Source organism: Phragmites australis, chromosome 21 (assembly GCF_958298935.1).
Source record: "Phragmites australis chromosome 21, lpPhrAust1.1, whole genome shotgun sequence".
Classification (NCBI taxonomy): domain Eukaryota; kingdom Viridiplantae; phylum Streptophyta; class Magnoliopsida; order Poales; family Poaceae; genus Phragmites; species Phragmites australis.
In genome coordinates this window covers 2,814,813-2,838,144 of record NC_084941.1, presented here as the reverse complement: position 1 = coordinate 2,838,144, position 23,332 = coordinate 2,814,813, and the positions used below count along the sequence as shown (strand labels likewise).

The 23,332-nt window shown below is 47.4% G+C and overlaps 3 protein-coding genes across 3 annotated transcripts; 2 read left to right on the top strand and 1 right to left on the bottom strand.

Annotated features, from left to right (window-relative positions):
* The first annotated feature begins 7,361 nt into the window (after nt 1–7,361).
* Nucleotides 7,362–10,532, top strand: LOC133904024 (uncharacterized). Its single transcript, XM_062345510.1, has 4 exons — nt 7,362–7,777; nt 7,865–8,246; nt 9,402–9,811; nt 9,922–10,532. The coding sequence occupies exons 1-4, from the start codon at nt 7,454–7,456 to the stop codon at nt 10,285–10,287; spliced, it is 1,482 nt and encodes a 493-aa protein (XP_062201494.1). The 5' UTR covers nt 7,362–7,453; the 3' UTR covers nt 10,288–10,532.
* Nucleotides 10,533–11,752: 1,220 nt separating this feature from the next.
* LOC133904022 (uncharacterized) lies at nt 11,753–16,672 on the top strand. Its single transcript, XM_062345509.1, has 3 exons — nt 11,753–12,286; nt 12,381–12,734; nt 15,773–16,672. Exons 1-3 carry the CDS (start codon nt 11,954–11,956, stop codon nt 16,499–16,501), a joined length of 1,416 nt encoding a protein of 471 aa, XP_062201493.1. The 5' UTR covers nt 11,753–11,953; the 3' UTR covers nt 16,502–16,672.
* Nucleotides 16,673–20,470: 3,798 nt separating this feature from the next.
* Nucleotides 20,471–22,984, bottom strand: LOC133904150 (bZIP transcription factor 29-like). The gene is made up of 4 exons (XM_062345659.1): nt 22,103–22,984; nt 21,846–21,978; nt 21,679–21,763; nt 20,471–20,971 (listed from the first exon to the last, which is right to left on the bottom strand). Exons 1-4 carry the CDS (start codon nt 22,846–22,848, stop codon nt 20,754–20,756), a joined length of 1,182 nt encoding a protein of 393 aa, XP_062201643.1. The 5' UTR covers nt 22,849–22,984; the 3' UTR covers nt 20,471–20,753.
* Between the last annotated feature and the right edge of the window lie 348 nt (nt 22,985–23,332).

The window sequence follows — 23,332 nt, the reverse complement described above, 5'->3', positions numbered from 1 at the left end:
AAATCACCAAGGCAAGACATCACCACAAGACTCTCTTCTGATCACTTACCGTCGTCTTCACTTTGACACTTCAGCCACCAAGGCAAGGGTCTCCGCGTCCCCGTACAAGTTTCTTGCTACCGCTTCACACCGAGTCTGAGGGTTGACAAGCTTGAGCCACCAAGGCTCAAGATGCTGGCGAGTCACCAAGACTCTAAGGCACCGGGTACAACTTGGTACAAGATAGGATCACTCCTTGATCCTCTCTATAGGTAGAAACACCTAGCAACAACTCTCTCTAGGCCTAATAGTACTAATCACTCCCTAATCTTGTGTTTAATTGCCTTGGATGATCACTTTTAGCACTTTAGTGGCTTGTGTCTTCTCAAGTGTATACAAGCTTCTCTGGACTCCAGCACACTCAAATGGTCGAGTAGAGGGGATATTTATAGCCTCAACCTTGTGAACTAGCCGTTACCCCAACGGACACAATTTTCCTAAACACCGGATGATCCGGCGTGCACCACTTCCAGACACCGAATCATCCGGTGTGTATCCTCCACTCATAGTCTGTCGTTGCCAGGTGTCACTCGTTGTTAACTAGGCGTTGCAGCTCTATGAATTTCTCTGGCGAAGCCTCCTTAGTAAGCGTTGGACCATCCGGCATGTAGAATTCCCTTCTCCACTAAGTCGAGAGAAAATCTTCTGGAAAATACTCTGCTGAAGCCTCTGGTGTATACGCCGAACCATCTGACATGTTCAAACTCCTTTCTCCATCAAGAAACACCACTCCTGAAAAATGCTCCGGCATAGCCAACTCTTCATCACCGGACTATCCAGCGTATACAGCCTTCGAACCATCTTCTGATAATGCTCCGGTGTGTACAGGCCTTTAAGCACTGGACCATCTAGCGTGTACAAAACTGTCAGGGGAAATGCTCTGCGTGTGCAAATGCACCATCGCCTGACCATCCGGCGAGTACGATTTTCCTGGGACTTGTCTAATTCAATCCAATCTTTATCCCGTTTCGATGGCTTCTTCGTGTATTGCATCCATGAGACCTACTAAAGTCTATACTTGATAAACATGTTAGTCCCATTAACTATGTTGTTATTAATCACCAAAATCATATACATGCCCTAAAAGGACCATGTTCGCTAAATCGCCACACTGACCTACCATGTCAAGGTGCCGCCCGTTGGATGCACGGCCCCTAGGTGTCGCCACACTAACCTACCATGTCCACCACCGAGCATGGCGGATGTCCTAATGCAAATTGAGCAAAACCGCCAAGCTCAGACGGTGCTTCTTGAAGCTCTCGTGCGTAACACGGCCCCTCATGGAGGAGATGGGGCTGGGCGCCGAGATGACTTCTCGAACTTTCTGCGGACTCAGCCGCCTACCTTCACGCGTGTTGAGGATCCACTCGACGCCAACCATTGGCTTCGCACCATCGAGCAGAAGCTCGCTCTTCTTCGGTGCGAGGACCACGAGAAGGCGCTTTTCGCCGCCCATCAACTTCAGGGTGCGGCGGGCGCGTGGTGGTCCAACTACTTGGCCATGCACCCCGCCAATCATCGGGTGTCTTTGGCAGAGTTCCACTAGGCATTCCAGAATTTTCATATCCCTAAGGGTCTTATGTAGATCAAAAGAAGGGAATTCATGCCTTCATGGACCTCAAGCAAGGAGGTAAATCAGTGATGGAGTACGTGCAGATGCTCAACCACCTTGCACAGTATGCTTAGGATGAGGTCAACACCGATGAGCAGAAGCAATACCGCTTTGTAAACGGCCTCAACTCCAAGATGCAAGATCGGTTGTCGGCGCATGAGTTCGCCGACTTTAACAAGTTGGTGAGCACCTCACTCACGGTGGAGTTCAAACTGAAGAACCACCAAAAAGAGAAGAAACGCAAGAGGGGTCCGTCGCCTTACATGTTCGGGAGCTCTCAACGCGCCTGTACTGAGAGTCAGCCTCCATCATCTCGCGTGTCGGCATCGACTGCTCCACGACCGATGTGGTTGGTGCAGCGTCCGACTTTCTCCGCTCCACAAGGACATCATGCAAGACCAATCCACTTTTTTACCATATAATCTAGGGCTGAAAATAATTTTAGAAATTATCACATTACATAAGAAGAATATTAGTGAATTTTACCAGAATTTTAGAAATTTATTTGAGACGCTAACAATTGCTTGAAGTTATAAAAGTAGTTTTTTTTAGAATTTTAGTTTAAATTCTACACAGGATTTTTGGTTGAATTCAATTAAAATGGGTTGCACATGAATTATGTAACACGTACAAAAAATTTTAGGATTTTTGGAACAACAAAACATCACTGTTTTGAATAGAGAAGATATGAGAGAAATTAAACTTTAGAGTACTGTTCACCGAGATTTACTGTTTATGTATTGGGCCTTACCAATAGGCGGTAAGAGTACGTGGACTGGGGTGGTAAGAGTATGTGGACTGTGAGAGGGTGGTAGGCACTAGTTTTACAATTTTTTCTACGAGTAATCTATTTATTTAAATTTTTAATCGAAAAAATATAAAAATAAAAAAACTCCACAGGCCGCCCCTGTCTGTGCACCCTGGGCCCAACGCACATGGGCCTTGCCTCCAGGCCACTGGGCCTCCTCACTCATGCGCGGACTTGGGCCTCGTTCCCATGTGGCAGGCCAGTGCACCGTGATGGGACGCGCCAAGCCGAACCGGCCCTTCCTGGGTCGGCCTTCCTCTGGGCTGCAGCAAGCACCAGGCTGCCTACGCCCCTTCTTGTTGGGCTGCCTCACCGTGCCGCCTGGGCCGACCACTTTGAGCTGAGACATGCTAGCACCTGCACCTCCTCAGAATCCAGTACATGGGCCAACTGTGCCAGATGCCATAGAATGCCATGCACACAATGCAATAATTCTCCATGCCACACGTCTTGTTATGTAATTCTCTGCACCGTAGGCCGTATGTCTCATGATGCAATCTATTTTCACCATAGCATAGCTCGTGTCTCTTCTATGTATGTCTTATTATGTGATCATCTTCCTATATACCGCTTCTATACCTGAACATCTACATGATCTCTTGATCGTCTTAAACTCAGCTCCTCCCTAAACGTATTACTGATCCTATCACCAACTACGTCTGTCATCAAAACACTTGCATATGAAAAAAACAACCAATCTTGAGCATAAATTCTCACAAAGTTGATTCACATCGATCCGTACAATACCACTTACACCAGTGTATTACACATATAGAGCCACAAATATAATTATGCCACCATGAGCATATCAAGCAACATGTTTGCACACATGATCTCACACATACTATCCCACCTCAATCTCATTTTGAGCTGTTGGAGTCCGATGAAAACAAAGTTCTTCATGTGGATGATCATGAATAATAAGTGCTTAACCGCTGATGACTTGCAAAAGAAGGATTGGAGCAATAACATAATTTGCCCACTCTGTCATATTCATCCAGAGAACATCACACCTTAATTCTTTATCGGATGTTCCTACACCGTCGGACTTTGCTCTGCACAACTGGACGACCTCTTATTTTTGGCACAATATCTCGGCTGCCAAAGAACTGGAGGATTAGCTGCACAGTATTCTAAATCAGTTCCCCATTAAACTACAGAGACATTGGCTCCCCCTCTGTCAGCTGGCCTGGTGCATAATATGGAACGAACAGAACTCCAGGATTTTCCGCCATGTAGCAACCGTTGCAACCACAGTATTCAACAAGATTATCGGAGAGCTGAGATCATGGTATTAGGTAGGTCATCAGGATCTCTGGTAGCTTGATTCCTCTTGTAGCATGTAATAGGTTTTCACGTTTTCCTAGGGTTGTGTTCTCTTCACAATCTCTCTTGTACAATACTGTAAGAGGATACCATGTAAATTCTATGCTAAGTAACATGTAAGGGCGCACTGTTGCCTTTCCGTAAAAAATGAGCCGCATGGGTAAAGATCAATTACTCACTAACTAAGGCAATCAAAAGAAGGTGAATGGTTGCAGAAGTCAAAATTAAATTTTCGTGATTAAAAATTCACCCTATATAAATCCACCATGCATGCTTTCAAACTTAGTAAAAAAATCTTAAAAAGAATATCCAATTGATTTGAAATATTGGCAGCAGAAAGTAGACAAAATTTGAAAATTAATATAACAAAAGTCATGTTAATTGGATATCCGGGTCTTAAGATATGACCCCTGGAAGAAAAATAGTATAGGATGGCAAAGAAATAATAACCTGAAGATTATCAACCCATCATCTCGAAAACTTCATCTTCATTATCCAAAAATATTCACAAGATGCCTCACAAAAACACCCAAAAAATCTTTATTTTTCTATCCTAAATCTTTCTCTCAGAAGCCCCGACCTTTTACTTTAAGGCAAATTCCTTATTTGTCATTAAAATTTTAAATCTTCCTTCTATACCATCAAAATTTTTGCCTTTCCTTACCTACCATCAGTTTTATCTTTTTTTTTTCCTTCCTCGCCCCTCCGTGAGTCCTCTGCAGTTCTCTAGTTCAAAAACACTGTTTGTAGACTGTTCACGGGTGCTGGGTACTGTTTAAAGTGACCATGCTTCAATTCCTCTGAAAATCAGTAGTCTTCTTTTAAAAATCCTAAAACTTTTTTCATAATATATGTACAACCTATTTTAATTAAATTTACTCAAAAAGTCTATTTATAATTTAAACTAAAATTCTAAAAAAAGATTATTTTTATAACTTCTAATAATTGTTATGGTCTCAAATAAAATCTAAAAATCTAAGAAAATTCACTAATATTCTTCTCATGTGATGGATTAGTTTTTAAAATTATTTCCATGTCCTATATTATAGGGTGAAAAAGTAAGTACCTTTATAATTCTACTCTCTTGAACAACAGCTTCAACCTTTCATTTTATATCGAGGCTGGTGGCTTGGAACCGACTCGATTTTAGGCCGAAACTCGGTCTCGGTCGGCAAGCCTGCATGGGCCTCTACCTCACCTTGGGCCATAGGCTGGCCGCACCTTGCACTAGCCACACTCTGATGGGCCGTCTAGGCCACTTCGCCATCGACCACGCTCCGTTTTCCTGCTTGGTCCGCTCCAGCACCTGCGCGCACTCTAGTGCCTGGGCCGGCCCACTCCTCCAGCAAATAATCATATCTACAGAAGTAAGCGGCTTATCTTACTACTCCCTCTGTTTCGTAATATTTATCCATAACCTTAGAAGTATCTGTCTTAAATTGTTTATCCATTACGGTAATAAGGATGCTTTATGGTTCATTTTCCTGCTATGTCCTTAAGTGCATGTATGCATTTACTCCAACACTGATGAGTTACTTACTCTTATTCTTGCATTGATTAGGGATAGTATGGTCATCTCACTGTATTTTTTTTCACCCGATTTCAGTATTTATTGGTTTGTATGTAATGGTGGGCATAGACAAACATTACGAAACGGATGGAGTATTAAATAACTAAATCAACATCGCACTACCCAAATTTTTTTTTGTTTATATTGTTTTCATTAATATTTGCAAGAATACACGTCAGTTTCGAAAAGCCTGATAAATAGGGGACACCTTGTAAGCCTTGCCTATCAGGTAATAAAAAATCGATGAACATGCGGGGCCCACAAGTCCCTTGAACGGGTGAGACCTTGATCTTACACCAGTAGACCTACCAAAACATATCGCCCATTGATTGGGCGAGTACTTTATATGTGCACTGTTCATCCAGCCAGGTCTCGTATGTACGTTTGTGTGTTTCCATATTTTTTTATTTAAATCTTGATTTTACTTGGAAGTATATGAGTGGTCTATAAATTCTAAATATTTTTATGAGCAAATTAGAGCTCACTAGCAACACATTTTAATTAGTTTTATCAAAAAGTCTAAGCCAATATTTAATTAAAATTCTTCAAAGCAACCTACTTTTATAACTTATAGAAATTTTGAATGCCTTGAATAAATTCTCAAAAATGGGGAAAATTCACTAATATTCTTATCATTATGATGTACTAATTAATAAAAATGTTTTCAAACATAGATTTTTTTCAAATATTAAAGAAAACAATATATATATATATATATATATATATATATATATATATATATATATATATATATATATATATATATATAATTCCACTAGCCAACCGAATCCAGCGCCTGCCGCAATTTTTTGATCAATACACGCATGCATGCAATTCGTACTGCCTTTTTTATTCTGTATTGGCCGAACAGCCAACCAGCCTGGCCAGCCGAACACGTGCTAGACTGCTATCTTTGGTCTTCCCCTCTTTTTTAATCACCAACAGGATAGGAACCAAGAACATAAGGGCTGGCGACGCATGCCTATGCGTCAGCGCGTGTCTCTCTCGCGTGCAACGGTACTGTTCCCTAACGCTCGTACGATGTTCTTGATCGTTAGAACAACTTCAGGTGTATTGTTAGAACCTTAGTTCCTCCTCGAGTCTAATTCCGATCAACCGTTATGCTCAATTTTTTTTTTCCGATCAACCGTTATGGACCATGTTACACATGCACATGAATAAACCACGAAAGCATTTTCTAAATACAAATTCTTCTTTTAATTTAACTTAATAATGTTAGTCCACGCAACATCACTTACACGAGTATATTACATATAGTTAAATCATAAATATTATTATGCTACTACGAGCATATACAATCAACATATCTTATGTCATTATGCTAAAATATTTTGCTTTGTCAATTTCATTACTAAATCAATTTTTCATCTAACATAATCTCACGTTCTCTCAGTCACAATTTTTCATAATGCTTTATCCTTAAGAAAAAAAAATAGCTATGAAAACATGAAGCTGGCAGCTGGCTGTCATGAGCCCTGACCGGCAACGGAGCAGCTTCTGGAAAGAAAAATGAGGGCTGACATGATCAAAAATAATCTTACGAAACTTGGTCTAATATATTTACGGTCTTTATCTTATTGATAGCATAACAAATGATATTTTATTTTATTCTTTATTTTCTCACACATGATTTCTTCCGACTCCACCATAAGTTTTATAGTATTTTTTTTCCAAGATACCCATAATAAAATTGTGATGTTCGGAAACAGGTGAGAAAAAATTTCAGTAAGCTTGCGTTGTCGGACTGCAAGATATGCCTGGAATATAAAGCAGAATGGTGCTACGATGTTGAGAACAACGCCGCGGGACATGAGCTGTGTTGAGCCGCTTGCTGATCTTCAAACTGAGCACGGGGAAAAACTCAAGTGGATCTTGATAACCGAGCCCCTGAATCACTGGCACGAGCGTCACTGATGATGCATTGTTTGCCTTCAAAACCCATCTTCCAAGCTCTTTATATACCGCTCCTCTTGATCTCTCTAGCCAAGAGACCGACGAAATAAGGAACTAGCAAGCAAAGAGAAAGCTCAAACCTACGCCCCGAATCGCTGATACAATCGGAATCGAAGTACAAGACATGGCGAGTGGTGATGAGCTGAAGCTGCTGGGCGTATGGGGGAGCCCCTGGGTTTCCAGAGTGAGAATTGCGCTCCACCTCAAGGGCCTGAGCTATGAGTACGTCGAGGAGGACCTCGACAACAAGAGCGAGCTGTTCCTGCGGTCCAACCCGGTGCACAAGACGGTGCCCGTGCTCATCCACGACGGCAAGCCCATCTGCGAGTCGCTTATCATCGTGCAATACATCGACGAGGCCTTCGCCAGCACCGGCCCCTCCCTCCTCCCTGCCGATCCCCACGAACGCGCCGTTGCTCGCTTCTGGGCTGCCTACATCGACGACAAGGTCTAACCTTAAAACTCATTTGCATGCATCAATGCATTCCCGTTTTGACATTTAGATGCACGATGCTCACATTGCGTGCGTGTGCAGCTAGCGGTGCCGTGGGTACAGGTGTTCAGGGCCAAGACGGAGGAGGACAAGGCCGAGGGGACGAAGAACATGCTCGCGGCGGTGGAGACGCTGGAAGGGGCCGTCAGGGATTGCTGCAAGGGGAAGCCCTTCTTCGGCGGTGACAGCGTCGGGTACTTGGACGTCGTGCTAGGCGGGATCCTCTCGATGCTTCACGGAACCAAGGCGTTGTGCGGTGTCGAGCTCTTGGACGCCGACAGGACGCCGCTCCTGTTGGCGTGGGCACAACGCTTCGGCGCACTGGACGCCGCCAAGGCCTTTCTGCCGGACGTCGGCAAGCTAGTCGAGGTCGCAAAGATGAGGCGCGCGCAGCTGGCTGCTGCTGCTGAGGCTACGAAGAACTAAGTCGGCACCACGCCGTGGGTGCCATCGGATCGGATAAAATGTTTGGATGTTAAATAATGTTAGCAGAATAATACATGTTAAATAGCCGTGCCGTTGATTATTGTCTGGTCACCTGATTCATGTAATGGTGCAATAGTGTATCTCAAAAAAAATGTAACGGTACTTTAGTGAATAACGAAGATACCTAGTTTGTGTTGCACCATAGTGAATCACATTCCCTTGCATTATATATGTCACTACTCACTACACTCCAGGAGGTCCTATTCCGCGTTTGGCCACTGCTAGCGGATGCAGCCTATGTCCCTCTAAGGTTTTGGGTCTAATGTAGCCTACGTGGTATAGTATACGTGCCTGTCCTTTACGCATATTTTTTGTCCGTGTTATGTCCCGCATCAACAGTTTTGAAGAAACTGCGCATTGTGCTGTAGACTTTGATGTGTTTAATCTATACTAATATAAAAATCACCAATTAGATCGAGAACTTTTGAGCTGGACCATCCACCCTTTCTGATCAGAAGACACAGATTCGTAGTTGGACCTCTCGAATTACGGACCGTAATCATACCCGGATACCCCCCCCCCCCCCCCATTACTGAATTTAATCAACTCCATCTGATCCCTCTGTCCGCAATCAGCCAATCACCCACGCTCCACCGCCCTGAACCCCTCCGTCCTCAGGACGTCCTGCCAGAAACCAGTCAGGCAGTGACGCCCCGGTCATCCCTGCCCCCTGGCCGAAGACCTCCGCGACCTTCCGAGTCTTTGCGCCCCCATTCCGATCCCCTCCAGCTCCTTGCTGCGTCCCACTCTCCGGCCGAGTCCACAATCGCCGGCCGCAAACTGAACAAACGACGTCCTGCTTCCGATTTAAAGCTCCAAAATTCGAAGAAATTTAGATTTTTGCCACTCTAAAAATGGGTTTCGCGGTTTTACCACTTAAATATTGGTTTCCCAGGGCGAATTTTGTTTCAAAATTTCTCCTGAAATTCGCGTGTTGGTCAACCCTCGACACTAGGTGCCGCTTTTTTCCAAGCGCGGTGCACGTCATGGATGACGAACTGCACCAGCAGAGGACGCACATGTGCCACCAACTGCGGTTCGCACATATCCAAACCAGGTCTACAAAGACAACGGCAGGTCCGGATCAGATAAGACACCACACCGGAGATTAAGTCCAAGTCAAGGACATACTCACTCCCCCCAGTTCGCACAGCAATGGCAGGAGAAGCCTCTGGAGGGGAAGAGGCAGACCTGACGCTGCTGGGCGCGTGGCCGAGCCCGTTCGTGATCAGGGCGCGCCTCGCGCTCAACCTCAAGGGCCTCGCCTACAGCTACGTCGAAGAGGAGGACCTCTTCGGAAACAAGAGCGAGCTCCTCCTCAGATCCAACGCGGTGCATAAGAAGGTGCCCGTGCTCATCCACGACGGCAGGCCCGTCTGCGAATCGCGGATCATCGTGGAGTACGTCGACGAGGTGTTCCCGGCCAGCGGCCCACGCATCCTACCCGTCGACCCGCACGACCGCGCGGTGGCTCGCTTCTGGGCCGCCTACGTCGACGACAAGGTACTGTCGCCCACCGTGGAGATTTTGTACATCCCAACCATTGATTTGTCCTGCGCAGCAGCGTGCGTACGTTCATCCCTAACTAACTCATCACCGACGGTGCGCGGCAGTTGCTGAGCACGTGGATAACCGTGTACAGCGGCAGGACGAGCGAGGAGAGGGCGGAGGCGGCGAGGCAGGTCGTCGCGGTGCTGGAGACGTTCGAGCGAGCGTTCGAGGAGTGCTCCAGGGGGGAGGCGTTCTTCGGCGGGGACAGCGTCGGGCTAGTGGACGTCGTGCTCGGCGGCTTCCTTGGGTGGCTGCGCGCGTCCGAGGCGATGTGTGGCGTGAAGACCATCGACCACGCCAGGACGCCGCTCCTGGCGGCGTGGGCGGAGCGGTTCTGCGCGCTCGACGGCGTCAAGGAGGTGATACCTGACGTGCAGAGGCTGGTGGAGTATAACAAGATGAGGCGGGCTCGCCTTGGGCTGCCATAGCTGCTGGCCTGGCAGCCTGCTGCCACACGGGAGCACCATTAGTCAGCAAGCTGGATCGTGGCAAATAACTTCTTCTAGAGGGATGGCACTCCCACAGTCGGAGCAACCAGACTTTCCTTTCGTATTACTCTTTCTGTTCCTAAAATATAGAGAATTGGATCATGGCAAATAACTTCTTCTATTCTACTCTACGGGATCTTACGGAGAAGGAACAGGATAAATACAGAAGTTAAACGAGCATCCCACACCTGAATGGTTCCCAACATGGGCCTTCCCCGACTGCCCCGGCCATGCTACATTGTTTTGGTTGAAGTACCTTCTGACAACTCGTTTACACTGCGCCAATGCTTTTCAAGAAAGCTTATTATTCAATGAACATAATTGATCTTATTACAAAATCAATGTCTTACCTCCTGGATGCAGGTGAACAACAGAACAATAGCCTGACAAACACAGTTGGTTCTGGGCTTGTCTTCCAGAAGCTGCGGTAAATTAGACCAAGTTTCGTAAGATTATTTTCTACCAGTTTTAGGGTCTAATGTACTGCGGTAAATGTTAAAGCTCATATTGGTTTGCTTGGCTTGTCTTCCAGTATGCGGCAAATTAAGATGATTAGTGATGTGGTTTCTGCAGTCTTCAAGTGCTGTGCTCTTCTAAATTATACGGATACGCTGTCCTCTCCCCCCCCCCCCCCCCCTCTCTCTCTTTGGAACAAGCGTAAATAATTATTTCATTACCGAAATCAGCTTCACAAATCAGAGATACATAGTTCATCCGTTTATGGGAAAAATACTACTACAGCCCTACAACGTTAACAAAGCAGAGGATGAACTTACAGAGACACACAACAGTGACAGGAGAAATTTTCGAAGGAAACCCAGTCGCCCGCCGCGTCACCAGTTCCTCTTGTCCGCTCTTTTTTCACGCCCAAAATGACAAATTTTGTCAAACAAGAGAAGTGATCTACGGTCCTGGCTAGTAAAATGACCGAGTTCATGTTCCTCGTGGACTGATGTTAATTGTTGTCCAAATTAACCTAATTCTTTGATCGATTGGAATCTTTCTAGTGTGTACCACAATGCACATAAATCAATCACATGAACTCTTTATCTATCCTATCTTACCAACCGGCAATCAGTGACCGTTCGTTCCTCCCATGAAGACCGCTATGCATTCTTCTTAGATAACTGGTGCAGGTCCACTGAGCCTGCGATCGAGTGATCCAACTCTTCCATGATTGTTTCCTGAAACAGCGCATCCCGGGATCCGACGCTCCAGATCCTTCGGGCTCGCCATCGAACGCCTCTAGCTGCGTCCCGGGGGGGAGGATGGTTGCGCCGGGGAGCAACGTGCATAATAACGAATGTGTCGCAGAAGATCCCTGATCCGACAACAAGTACCTACCGGTGCCTTTTTTTTTTCCCAAAAAGCTGAATGCAACCTGTGGTACATAGTTGGCACGTCCATTTGATTCCCACAGCCCAAATAATTCGATCTCATGTCTAAGGAAAGAAATGCGAATTGGTAAAGCAACCTACCGTGCAACAACCCTCAACTCCCGTGTGCCTGCAAATATTTGTAACCACTCATAAGCTCACCACCATCCCCTAGCAAACATCTAGAGGCGCAGCCATTAGAGAACAAGGTCGATCGATCAAGCTCCGTAATGGCGTCCGCGGGAGGAGATCAGGCGCTGAAGCTGCTGGGTGTGTGGGACAGCCCCTATGTGAACCGAGTGCAGATCGTGCTCAACCTCAAGGGCCTCAGCTACGAGTACGTCGAGGAGGACCTCCACAACAAGAGCGAGCTCCTTGTCGCCTCCAACCCGGTGCACAAGAAGGTGCCCGTGCTCATCCACGGCGGCAAGCCTGTCGCTGAGTCTCAGGTTATCGTGCAGTACCTCGACGAGGTCTTCGTCGCCTCCGGCCCGTCGGTCCTCCCCGCCGACCCGTACGAGCGCGCCAACGCCCGCTTCTGGGCTGCCTTCGTCGACGACAAGGTACAAACACACATCTTGCAGTTCGCAACTAACGTATGCATCATTGCTGTGTAGCTCAAAGCATGTGGCTTCGCTTTAATTTGCACGTACGTAGGTGGGATCTCCGTGGTACACAGTCCTGTTCGCGCGTGAGGCTGATAAGAAGGCGGACGCGGCTGCGCGGATCGTCGCGGCGCTGGAGACGCTGGAGGGCGCGTTCAGGGAGTGCTCCGGCGGGACGGCGCAGTTCTTCGGCGGCGGCGGCATCGGGTTAGTGGACGTCGTGCTGGGCAGCTACCTTGGGTGGTTCAAGGTGATCGAGAAGATGGTCGCCGTCAGGGTCCTAGACACGACGAGGACGCCGCTGCTGGCCACGTGGGGCGAGCGGTTCCGCGCGGCTGATCCGGTGAAGGGTGTCCTGCCGGATGACGTCGACAAGGTGCTCGAGTTCTTGCAGACGTTCCTGGATTAATGGGTCGTCTCAAGTTTCGCGGCTGATTCGAGTCATTGTGGAATAAGAAGGCCTCAAAATGCAGCTCAAGTTTAGTCTGTATACTTACTGGGTCTAATGCCCTAATAATGGGTTTCTAAGACTGTTGTTACTTGTACCTCCCCTTCCAAATTACAGTGATCAATAGTTGCTTATCTCATTCCTCTCTCAAAAAAAAAAGTTACTCATCTCATGATCAACAAGAAATCGTCAAATACTGTTGAGCAAACAGTATTCATCTCGAAGGCTGGAACCAGCAATTCACATGACAGGACACGACTTCAAATGTACTGGTAGGCGATAGAGATGGTCAGATTTTTTTTAGATAACTAGAGATGGTCAGATGGACGTTCTCGAGCATTTTGTGTGCAGGTCACAGTGCTACGTACTCCAATAAAATGTGCGTCAGATTTTGCCCTTCAGAAAAAGTTTGAATGCATTCTCCAAAAAAAAAAAAGGAAAGATTTTGAAAGCAAGGACCTTCAGAAACGAAGGGTACGTTTCAGAGAAGCTAATGTATTCAACGCCAATAGTAATGAAATGCTAGTTGGCCACCTAAACTGTACTCACATAAGAAAGGCATGGATGAGCATCTTGATCAAAGAAAGAACATCACAGCACTGCTTTTCATATATATATTTTTTCAAAGAAAGATGGTTTGTGGTAAATGTGGCCGCTACTGACAAACAATGTGTGGCTGCTCCGACTGAAAATGTGTGGCTGCTCCGACTGATATTTTTTTCAATGAAAGATTTTTCTTTTTCATATTAGGACAGACAAGGTATGGCTGCTCCGACTGACAACCATGCTGGCGACATCGAGCAGAACTGATCAACATACCTGTACCACATGAACCAAAGGGATGGACCATAACATGCCCATCAGGACGGCTAGATACTGCGATGCACACCTAATTTCCAAGCGAAGCTTCCGACGTACCAACACAAAAGAGACCAGCTGCACTCCTGACTTCTCGAGTCAACACCGGGAGGTACCCCACGTCATTCCTGAGGGGCGGCTCGGGCAGCCAGCCAAAACTAGCACCGCCACCCCTCCCCCACCCCTCCTACCACCTCATCGCCGCTCGAGCACGCTGCTGAAAGCCTGCGCGGGTACAAGGACGGCGGCGGCAGGGCGGCCTCCTCCCTCTTCCTCTTCCTCCCCTTTCTCTCTTTGTTTTTGTCCTGTTTCTCGTCGACAGTGGGGCGGCTTGATCCGCTTGCCCGGGGGCAGGATCCGTGCGTCGGCTGCCGGATCCGCACTTGTATTGCGTTTCCACACGTTGCTGGCCTGGTCCTGCTCTACAGCATGGCTACAGAGGGCGGCTCGGCTAAGGTGCGACAGCGGCGGTTGGGGGTCGTGGTCAACTTCTCTGGGGCAGCGTGGAGGTGCGGTGGCCTGGTGGTGCCAACGACTTTTGTTGCTGTGGTCTTGGCAAGTCGGTGGTGCTGCGGCGTGTCATGCTGGTGGGGTGCTACCGCTTCTGATGCTGTTGTGCATCCTATGCTATGCTCCTATTACTACTACTGTTGTGCCTGCTGCTATTGCTGTGCGTCCTGTTGCTACTGTTGTGCGCCATGCCAGCGGTGCGGTGGTGTGATGGTGCGCGCGTGGCAGGTCGATAGTGCAGTGTTGCTCTTGTGTTGGGCTTTCGTCGGCTGCTATGGCGGAGTGTGTGCGCAGCTGGTGATGGTGGAGGGCGGCCAGGAGTTGGTCTCGCCATGGTTCTTCTCGCCACGTGCGGTGTGTGGGCATCGTATAGGGGCTTGATGGCCGCTCGGCAGTTCCATGTGCTCATGGCTAGCTCCGGACCGTTCTGGAGGTGGTGCTGGCAGCGGTGGGCGCCGGTCTGTTGCCTATGGTGGGGGGCCACTTGCGTTACGCCATTGGTGGTGGCCGCCCCTCCGTCCACTGCTTCGGCCAGCATCCAACGGTGGTGGGATTGAGTTGGTCCCGACTCCTGGTGTTTGAGTTTCTCCTTCCCTTGCCCATCCTCCTCCTCTTCTACAGGTTTGGTCCTTGGGGAGCTTCGTGACGCTGGGATGGCCGTGAGACGGTACGGCTACGAGGAGGTGGCGATGCGAGTGGTGGCAGCATCGTGCTGGTCTCGACTCCTAGTGTTTGCGTTGCTCCTCCCCTTGCCCGGCCTCTTCCTCTTCTGCAGGTTGGGCCTGCGGGGAGCTTAGTGACGCTGGGATGGTTGTGGGACGGTGCGGCTATGAGGAGGCGGCTATGTTACTGTTTTGGTCATGGCCCTAGCGTGGGCTGGCTGTGTGTGAGGGGCGGGATGTGGAAGTTGTTGGCGAAAGGTTTGCCTTGTCTTTGGTCAGCATCGATGACGGTGACGCCATTGAGCGCCGTTCTCCTCCTTAGAGGCATTGTCAGGGTGTCTCCCCACTCCCTCCCATGGAGACTTTGGGTGAAAACCTAGTTCGGGCAACCAGACGGACAACAACGGTGACTCGATATCACGTTCTCCTTGGAGGCGTCACTCTGGAGATCTAGTTCTCGTGCCACGGTGGCCCTCGGCTTAATGGCGGCTTGGTCGGGTTCGACATTGGCACTGACTACACTTAGCCTCGGAGGAGGCCCAGAAGTTTTGACAAGTTATGGTCCGTTTGTGTGGAAGTCGGAGTTGCCACGCCGTGGTGTGAGCTGGGCAATGATGACCTACGCCGGATGCCGTCGGTGGGTAGGGCTGTTTTCAGTGCCATGTCGACAGTTGTTGGGTCAGCTTTGATCCAAGATCGTCTAGTTGTTTGAATTTCTCGTTGATTTCTCTTCAAATAAACCGTACAGTTGTGATATTTTTGAACTTGATTTCTCTTAATAAATAGGATCAACTCTCTTTTTTTTAATAAAATCGGCAGAGCTACTGCGGTCCTTACGGGAAAAAAACAAACAAAAGAGACCAGCTCACATCTATATAACCCAATAGGCCGACACCCTTACGGGCAGAACAGAATCAAACCATAACCTGAAACGCCCTCAGCTAGCTTGGTGCCTGTGTTCGCTAGCTCCAAATCCAAAAGCAAGAGTTGCCAATGGCCGGAGGCGGCAACCTGAAGGTGTTGGGCGTGTGGACCAGCCCGTTCGTCATCCGGGTGCGCGTCGTGCTCAACCTCAAGGGCCTGCCGTACGAGTACGTCGAGGAGAACCTCGGCAACAAGAGCGCCCTCCTCCTCGGCTCTAACCCTGTGCACAAGAGCGTCCCCGTGCTCCTCCATGACGACCGGCCCGTGAACGAGTCCCAGATCATCGTCCAGTATATCGAGGAGGTCTGGGCCGGGGTCGGCCCGGCCGTTCTGCCGTCCGACCCCTACGAGCGCGCGGTGGCGCGGTTCTGGGCGGCCTACATCGACGACAAGGTGGGTTCCGCGTGGCTGGGGATGCTGTTCAAGTGCAGGAACGAGGAGGATAGGGCGGAGGCGGTGGCCCGCGCCGAGGCCGCGCTGGAGACGCTGGAGGGCGCGTTCAAGGAGTGCTCCAAGGGGAAGCCGTTCTTCGGCGGCGACGGCATTGGGTTCGTGGACGTCGTGCTCGGCGGTTACCTCGGGTGGTTCGGCGTGATCAACAGGCTGATCGAACGCAGGCTGATTGACCCCGCGAGGACGCCACTGCTGGCCGCGTGGGAAGAGCGGTTCCGCGCGGCTGACGCGGCCAAGGGCATCGTGCCGGACGACGTCGACAAGATGCTCGAGTTCTTGCAGACCCTGCGTTCTCTGAGCAACTACAAGCCAGAGTGAATCGTCTTGTGATGTGTGCGCGCGCTGAGCTGAACTCGATCCGTCTGTCAGTCTTGGACCAGTCAGTTTTGCTTCTTTCGACAATAAACAGCGTGCTTAATAAATGTACAACAGTACTTGTGTTGTAACAATGGTCTATGCTGCTGCTTGTAAATTGCGTCGTTTATGCTCCGGTGGCGGTTAGTGCTCAGTTTCTTTGAAGCTCAACAAAATTACAGAAAGTATCAGGCGCAGATGTTGCACCGCAAAGAATGCGTGCGGGCTTGGAACCTTTGGCGACGAAAGTGCTGGCACAATCGGTTCGGCTTGAAACGTCAAAACGTCAGCGCCGTGACTCCCAATTTCGTAGCCTTTGGCAAGAAAGTCTTGGCCACTTTCTCCACAGCCAGACATGTTCTGATTCGAGAAGATCACGTTCTCCCGACTGCCAAGTACATAGTCCACTTTTAGTCCCGCCTAATCCCCGTCAAACTCACACCACAAATCATTCAGTGCACAATGTGCACCTGAGATATTTTCTTCGGCGGAGTGCACCTGAGATATTATTCATGGGCGTACCTCAGTAAATGACATGGGTGTACATAAGAACACCCATCGTTTTTACAAAATAGTCGCTATTTCATGAAATAGTAGTTCCGGAAATATTTTGTGTTTTTACTTCAAATTATTCAACTCATTCTCCGCAACTACCACTTCTCCAGTTTACTCAATTGACACCGGCTAATAAACCATCTTCTCACGCATCTATCCCATATACTGCGGTGGAATCTCTGGACGCTTAGGGGCTCTCGTACTGTAGCTACTGTAGCAGGCCCATCTATCACTGTATACGTATATGTATATATGTATACAGATACGTATACATATTTGTATACAGATAATATACTTTCTATTTTTAGAAATACTAGAAAAATGTGAAAGGAAAATTTGTTATATTGATAAATCGACTGAAACAATCTAAAGTGCAAAGAAAAAAAAACTAAAACTCAAAAAAATACAAAACAAATTTTATTACATTTGTATTACTCACGTAACTACTGTCCACAAATATATTATGTATATATATATATATATATAAATCTATATAGATACAAATATATATTTATATTTATATATGTATATTACATACATGAGTTTAGATGAATTCAACATCCCACTTTTAATAACATATACTAACGGTGGAAAAATCAGTGCACGAAACAAATTTTGTTAGTTCCGTATTACTGATGTAGCTACTGCTCAGCAATATATTATGTGTGTGTGTATATATATATATATTGCATATATGAGTCTAAATGAATCTAATATTTCCCTTCTAATAATATATACTAATGGTAAAAAAAAATTGATGCGCTCTATATGCTATTAAAGCTACTACAAATCATACAAGATTCAAGTATAACATTTATTCAAACGGACGCAGCAAAGCGTACCAATCTACCTAGTTATATAGTCAAAATAAGCCACATCAACTCATGTGGGGGGTGGGGGGGGGGGAGGGATGGAAGCTGTGTGATCACAACAGTCACACACTTGGCAAGCAGCTTGGCGGATTTGCAGTAAGGTCGGAACAATACCACACGAGCAACATGAAGTGATCAAAGTTAACTAAAGTTTGATATTTCTAAGGGCTCTATATAAAAAGACATTTATGTGGGAAAATTTTGATATCATGCTATACGGCAATGATGCAACTACTTAACCTAGGGTATAAGTTTTAGACATGTCCAAACGAGGGGCTAGCAATATTTTAAGTTGTTGGTCTAGCAGGAACGGCTTGCCATCAATTTTTGTTTCCGTAGGATTGAGAATAACGACTAAAGTAGTTGAATAGATGTCTCAATCAATTTCTTTCGAAATGGATGACATTCTTCTATTTTTATTATTCAATACACTCAAAACATAAAACGGAAGCAAGAAACTAAGAGAGACAAATCACAACGAAAGACTCTTGATGTAACCATGACTCTTATGATGTATATGAACAATAAGTTTCATTAAAACTCATTGTAAGAGTCATAGCTATAAAAAGATTACAATATGAAGAGGAGCTATTTAAGACCAAGAATCAAGTTATCGAGTGAAGAAGTTCTTCAAGTTGATAAATATATAAAACAGTCCATAAAGCTCACGCTAGACTGTTTGTGTCGTCTTTTCCGTTTAATTATTTTTTTAACGCTTACTTTGATCTGTTTTGATGCGTGTGACTATAGCCTTGCAGACTCGAAGACGACCTGATAATGATCAGTGAAGAAGCTTAATCGGAGGTTGTCCAAGAAACCGAACGTAATTAATCGGCGGCCTTGCGATGCTACGGGAACCAAGAAGACACGATCGCCAGAGTATTAGTCAGATAGCGTGTGAGTTTGTACGTATGTGAGAGCAAATTGTAAACTATGAAACTGTACTTTATGATTTCGATAATGAATAAATAAAGTTACGTATTTCAATTACATTTGTCTCATGTTTTCTCGTGTACGACTGTAGTCGTATAGTGGCACACCGACATATATTCACAGTTATGCAATACAGCAATTCGAACACAAACGGCAAATTTCAAATCCGCGAAACAACTAGTATAACACTAGAAACAGAACACATGATGGACTTTTGTAAAATTTTACTGATTTGCGCATTTGATCAACATACGAATAAGAACTTGTCAGAGAGCACACACAGGGCCGACTTGGACTTTCAGAACCTTTGTTTGCCGTTAGGCGTGAGATGTCTGACAATCTCAATGACGTTATGCCTTATGACGTATAATTGTCCGTCATCGACCTAACACATACCTCCGTTGGTTCTATCCAACACGATCAACGCAAAGCCAGATAAACTTTTGCAAAAATACTTACAAAAGAATATGATATTATTATGTAGCCTCTGACTCTTTGGTCGAGGAGAAAAATTTCTCGAGTAGAGAGTAAGAAAGAACATACCTGTACAATTGAAGAAAAATAGCATAGCCTTTGACTTTCTACTCGATGACTGAACATAACGAAGGGTAAAACTTAGCATCGAAAGAATGCGATGTAGCCCTCGATTCTCTTTTTAATGTGATAATCAAAAAGAGAGTAGAGCATATGCGCCAGAGGAAGACTCGGTGAAGACGACGGCGTGGCCACTAACGCCAACACCACAGCCTTGGAAGGCAAAGCAACGATAATCTTGTTCTCGGTAGTGCGACTGCCCTTGCTCATCGATGACGAGATGAAGACGATGATCTGGGGTGATACGACAGGTAGGTGTCGCATGGATGGTAGCTGACGACACACCCATGTGGACGAGCATACCTGATTAGAATAGCTAGTTGGTTAGAGCGTTGGCCCTTGATAATAAGGTCGGAGGTTGGAGCCATCTAGGGATTTTATTTTTTCGATCATTCTGATTAGCGCTAACAACAATTTTGAACGAAGTTTGTTTTACGCAAATGAACGAACCAATGTTTACTTGACAAATGGGAGTATTATTTTTTTACAATCTCCTATAATCTGCTGTTGCGTCCATGAGAAAATGATTCTAATGGACCCCAAGACACGTACCACCTCAGCAGCTCGGTCATGCTTGACCGCCGGGATGGCGTGCCAAGGTGCACAACATGCCCAATTGGCTAGTGCCCAGTACACAACAAGATGTTTGTTCATGTATTCAGATGGCAAATTGATTGATGAGCAGCACAACACACTGGAGAGGACAAACACCAAGGAGCTGATTTGGGCCGTTGGGCCTTTATCGAGTAAATTCATCATAGGGCCATCAGATTACCAAGATGGGCCAGGCTAGATATCCAGGCCCAGGGTCCGCTCACGTCCAAACCAACAGAGCACCTTCGAATCCTCGTGGCATATGATTTTTCAGGTAATCAGGCCGACTAGTAGTGGTACTTATCGTGTAAAAAATATGTAGTAGTACTAATGCAAGTTTTAAGAAAATGATTGGAGTTCTAACACAGATACAGATGGTGCTCAAATGAGTTTGTAAATGGTACTACTACAAAAGAATTTGAATCCATTACAGTTTCACGAGCTATGACAACTCCAGCGACAAGCCAACAACCATGTTTCTGAAAGAACGGAAAACATTAAGGAATGTACGGGCGGATCCTTCCCCCGACAGACATAGAGTAGTAGTATCTATAAACGAGATCAAAGTTTAAAAACAAATGGGTTAGGAACCTTAAATTTCACATCATCTAAAGGACTAAAACTTTTCTGTGTGACCGAGTGCGCGTGGATGCTCTCCTGAATCGTATTCATTTCGGCTCATGGTTCCTTGGCGCACCATTCTGCTCGCGCTGCTCCAGCTGATAGAAGGGTGTCTGCTCACCCTGCTGTTGCTGCTGCTGCTGCTTGTGCAGTTCGGTCATTTGGTTCTGGCAACGGAGCTGCATTTGTTGGGCTAGATTGCAGGACGAGCTTGTGTCGCCGAGTTTCAGGCGCTGGACTTCAGTTGTCAGCGCCTCGTTGAGTGCTGTTCAGCAAGAAACAGAAATGGTGGTCAGAACAAATTGCCAACATACATGATGCACATGTGGTACTATACTAGATTGTTGATATGGTGCTAGTTGATGCTCCCACAACTGTGGAGTTCTCGATTACTAAAGCCAATACAGGAAAGCATAATAATATAACTACTATTATTGGATTGTCCTAAAGATAATTGCTACACTTGTATTATCTTAAAACGGCCGGCTTCTTGTGACAGGGGTAGTGCCCATCGGCATTGTGCCATGAACTAGGAAACGCGGAATCAGTTTGTATTTAACAAATACTTCATTATTTTGATCGATGCAGAATCCAAAACAAGGCGACGTCGCCAATGTCTGACGAAGTCGCCGCAGAATTCGATTACTCAGACACATTCTGATTGTTTCCTGCTACTACATTGCCTACGTGCTACCAACTTACAGCATCAGAGAACAATGATTCGATTAAAAAACAAGCAAAATTGTAAGGATAATTGGTAGGCGTATCGCACAACATGACAACGAGCAACGACTACGTGCCAAGTGCCGCATCCGAAGACAACCGCCCCAGTGCGGCAATCACGATCGACATTAACCATCTGACGAGCATGTTGTAAGTTGAGGAACACGAAAATGATACTAAATTTGGAAATTTGAACAGATTTATTCCGAATTCTACAGATTATCCATGAAAGCCAAGTTCGTTGCTCACCGTCGCGCAGCTGCGCCTGCTGCTCCATGGCCTGCAGCCGGAACTTGAGCTCGTTGTTCTGCGTCGCCAGCCCCGCCGAGTCGCGCTGCAACGAAGAGAACCAAAATTAGACACCAAGCTCTGAATTTTTGAGCGATCAAGAACATTGCCTGCGAATGTGATCATACCTGTAGAAGTGTGAGCTGCGCGGACAGAGTCGTGGCCTCCGTCTGCAGGATCTGCACCTTCTGCTCCAGCTCCGCGATGTAACGCATCCGCCGCTCCTTGGACCGCGCCGCCGACTGCCTGTTGGCGAGCACCCTGCGCAGCGCGCACACGAGAACAATCACGATGAGCATCTCAGTTCAGTGCGGTACAGCGTTGTGCATGTGAATTTGTGATCAACTAATTTGTGTTTATGGTTTAATTTGGAACGGAGCCTTACCTCTTTACGCGCTTGGGGTCGGCGAGGGCCATCTCGGCGAGCTTCTCGTCGGCCATGATCCGCTTCATCTCGGCCGGGGTGAACTCGGCGCCGCCGAACTTCAGGCTGAACCTGCCGGGCTCCCCATTGGCCGAGAAGGTCAGCTTCCCCATGAGGCTGTCCATCGACGTACTCCTCGCGTGCCGAGACGCCGGCGCGGCGGGTTCCCCGGCGGCATTCCTCTTAACACTATTCTTGCCAGCGTCGCCCCGGAGAAAGAACTGGCTGTCGGCGCCGGCGCCGGCGCCGTAGTCCTCGGACTCGTTCTCGCTGCTGTCGGCGCCGTTGGTCCGCATGCCGCTGCTCCCGCGGCTGTCCCCGTCTGAGTTGTTCAGCCCGTCCATGCCCTCCATGCTCATGTACGCATTGAACAGGTCGTCGCCCGCGGCGGCACAGCCGGGGAGGACCCAGCCGCCGGCCTCCATCTTTGGCGACGGTGGGGGCGGCGGTTGGAAGTACCCGAAGGGGACGTCGCTGCGGGACCGGCGGTGCGCCTTGCGCGGCGGCAGTCCAACCTGCGCCTGCGCCTGCGCGCGAGCCGCTACCGAGTCGTCCATGCACACGTCCGCGTGCAGGGAGTGGGTGCCGGCCGCCGCGGGCGCGGGCGGGGTCGGCGGCAGCCCCGCCCGCTGCCTCTGGTGCTGCGCCGGAGGCATGGACGCCTGAACGTGGTGGTGCATCAGCCCATGCCCATTCGTGGTGTTCATGTCTCGGAGGCCGTGCGCGCGCGCGCGCGAGGTCGTGTAGGTGCGGTGGTGGCGGTGGTGTTCGATTGGGTTTGTGCCGCTCGGTGTTGGACGCGGTTTGGAGGGTGGTGTCCTATTTAATTGTTACTTGCGGGAGGATGAAGAGCCTTTTGGCAGGAGCGTGGCGTGGGGTTGAGCCCCATGTCTTTCTGCGATTCCGCAGCGCGCCGGCAGCCGCAGCATCATCTTCGGTCTGCTCACCCAGGGAGTTAACGTGCTGCTTCACATGATTGGACGTCCATTTGGACGTTTATTACACCATTTCCAATCATAATTCTTTCATTTTATTTCTTTTCTGATTTTCTTTCCTATTTTTATTCTCTTTATTTTCTTTCATCTTCAACAACTTTCCTTCGAGAGTAATTACGAAATGAAAGAAGAGAGAATATAGTTTTAAAAGAAATGATCTTAGAAATCTCTTCGTAACAGGATCTATAAAAATAAA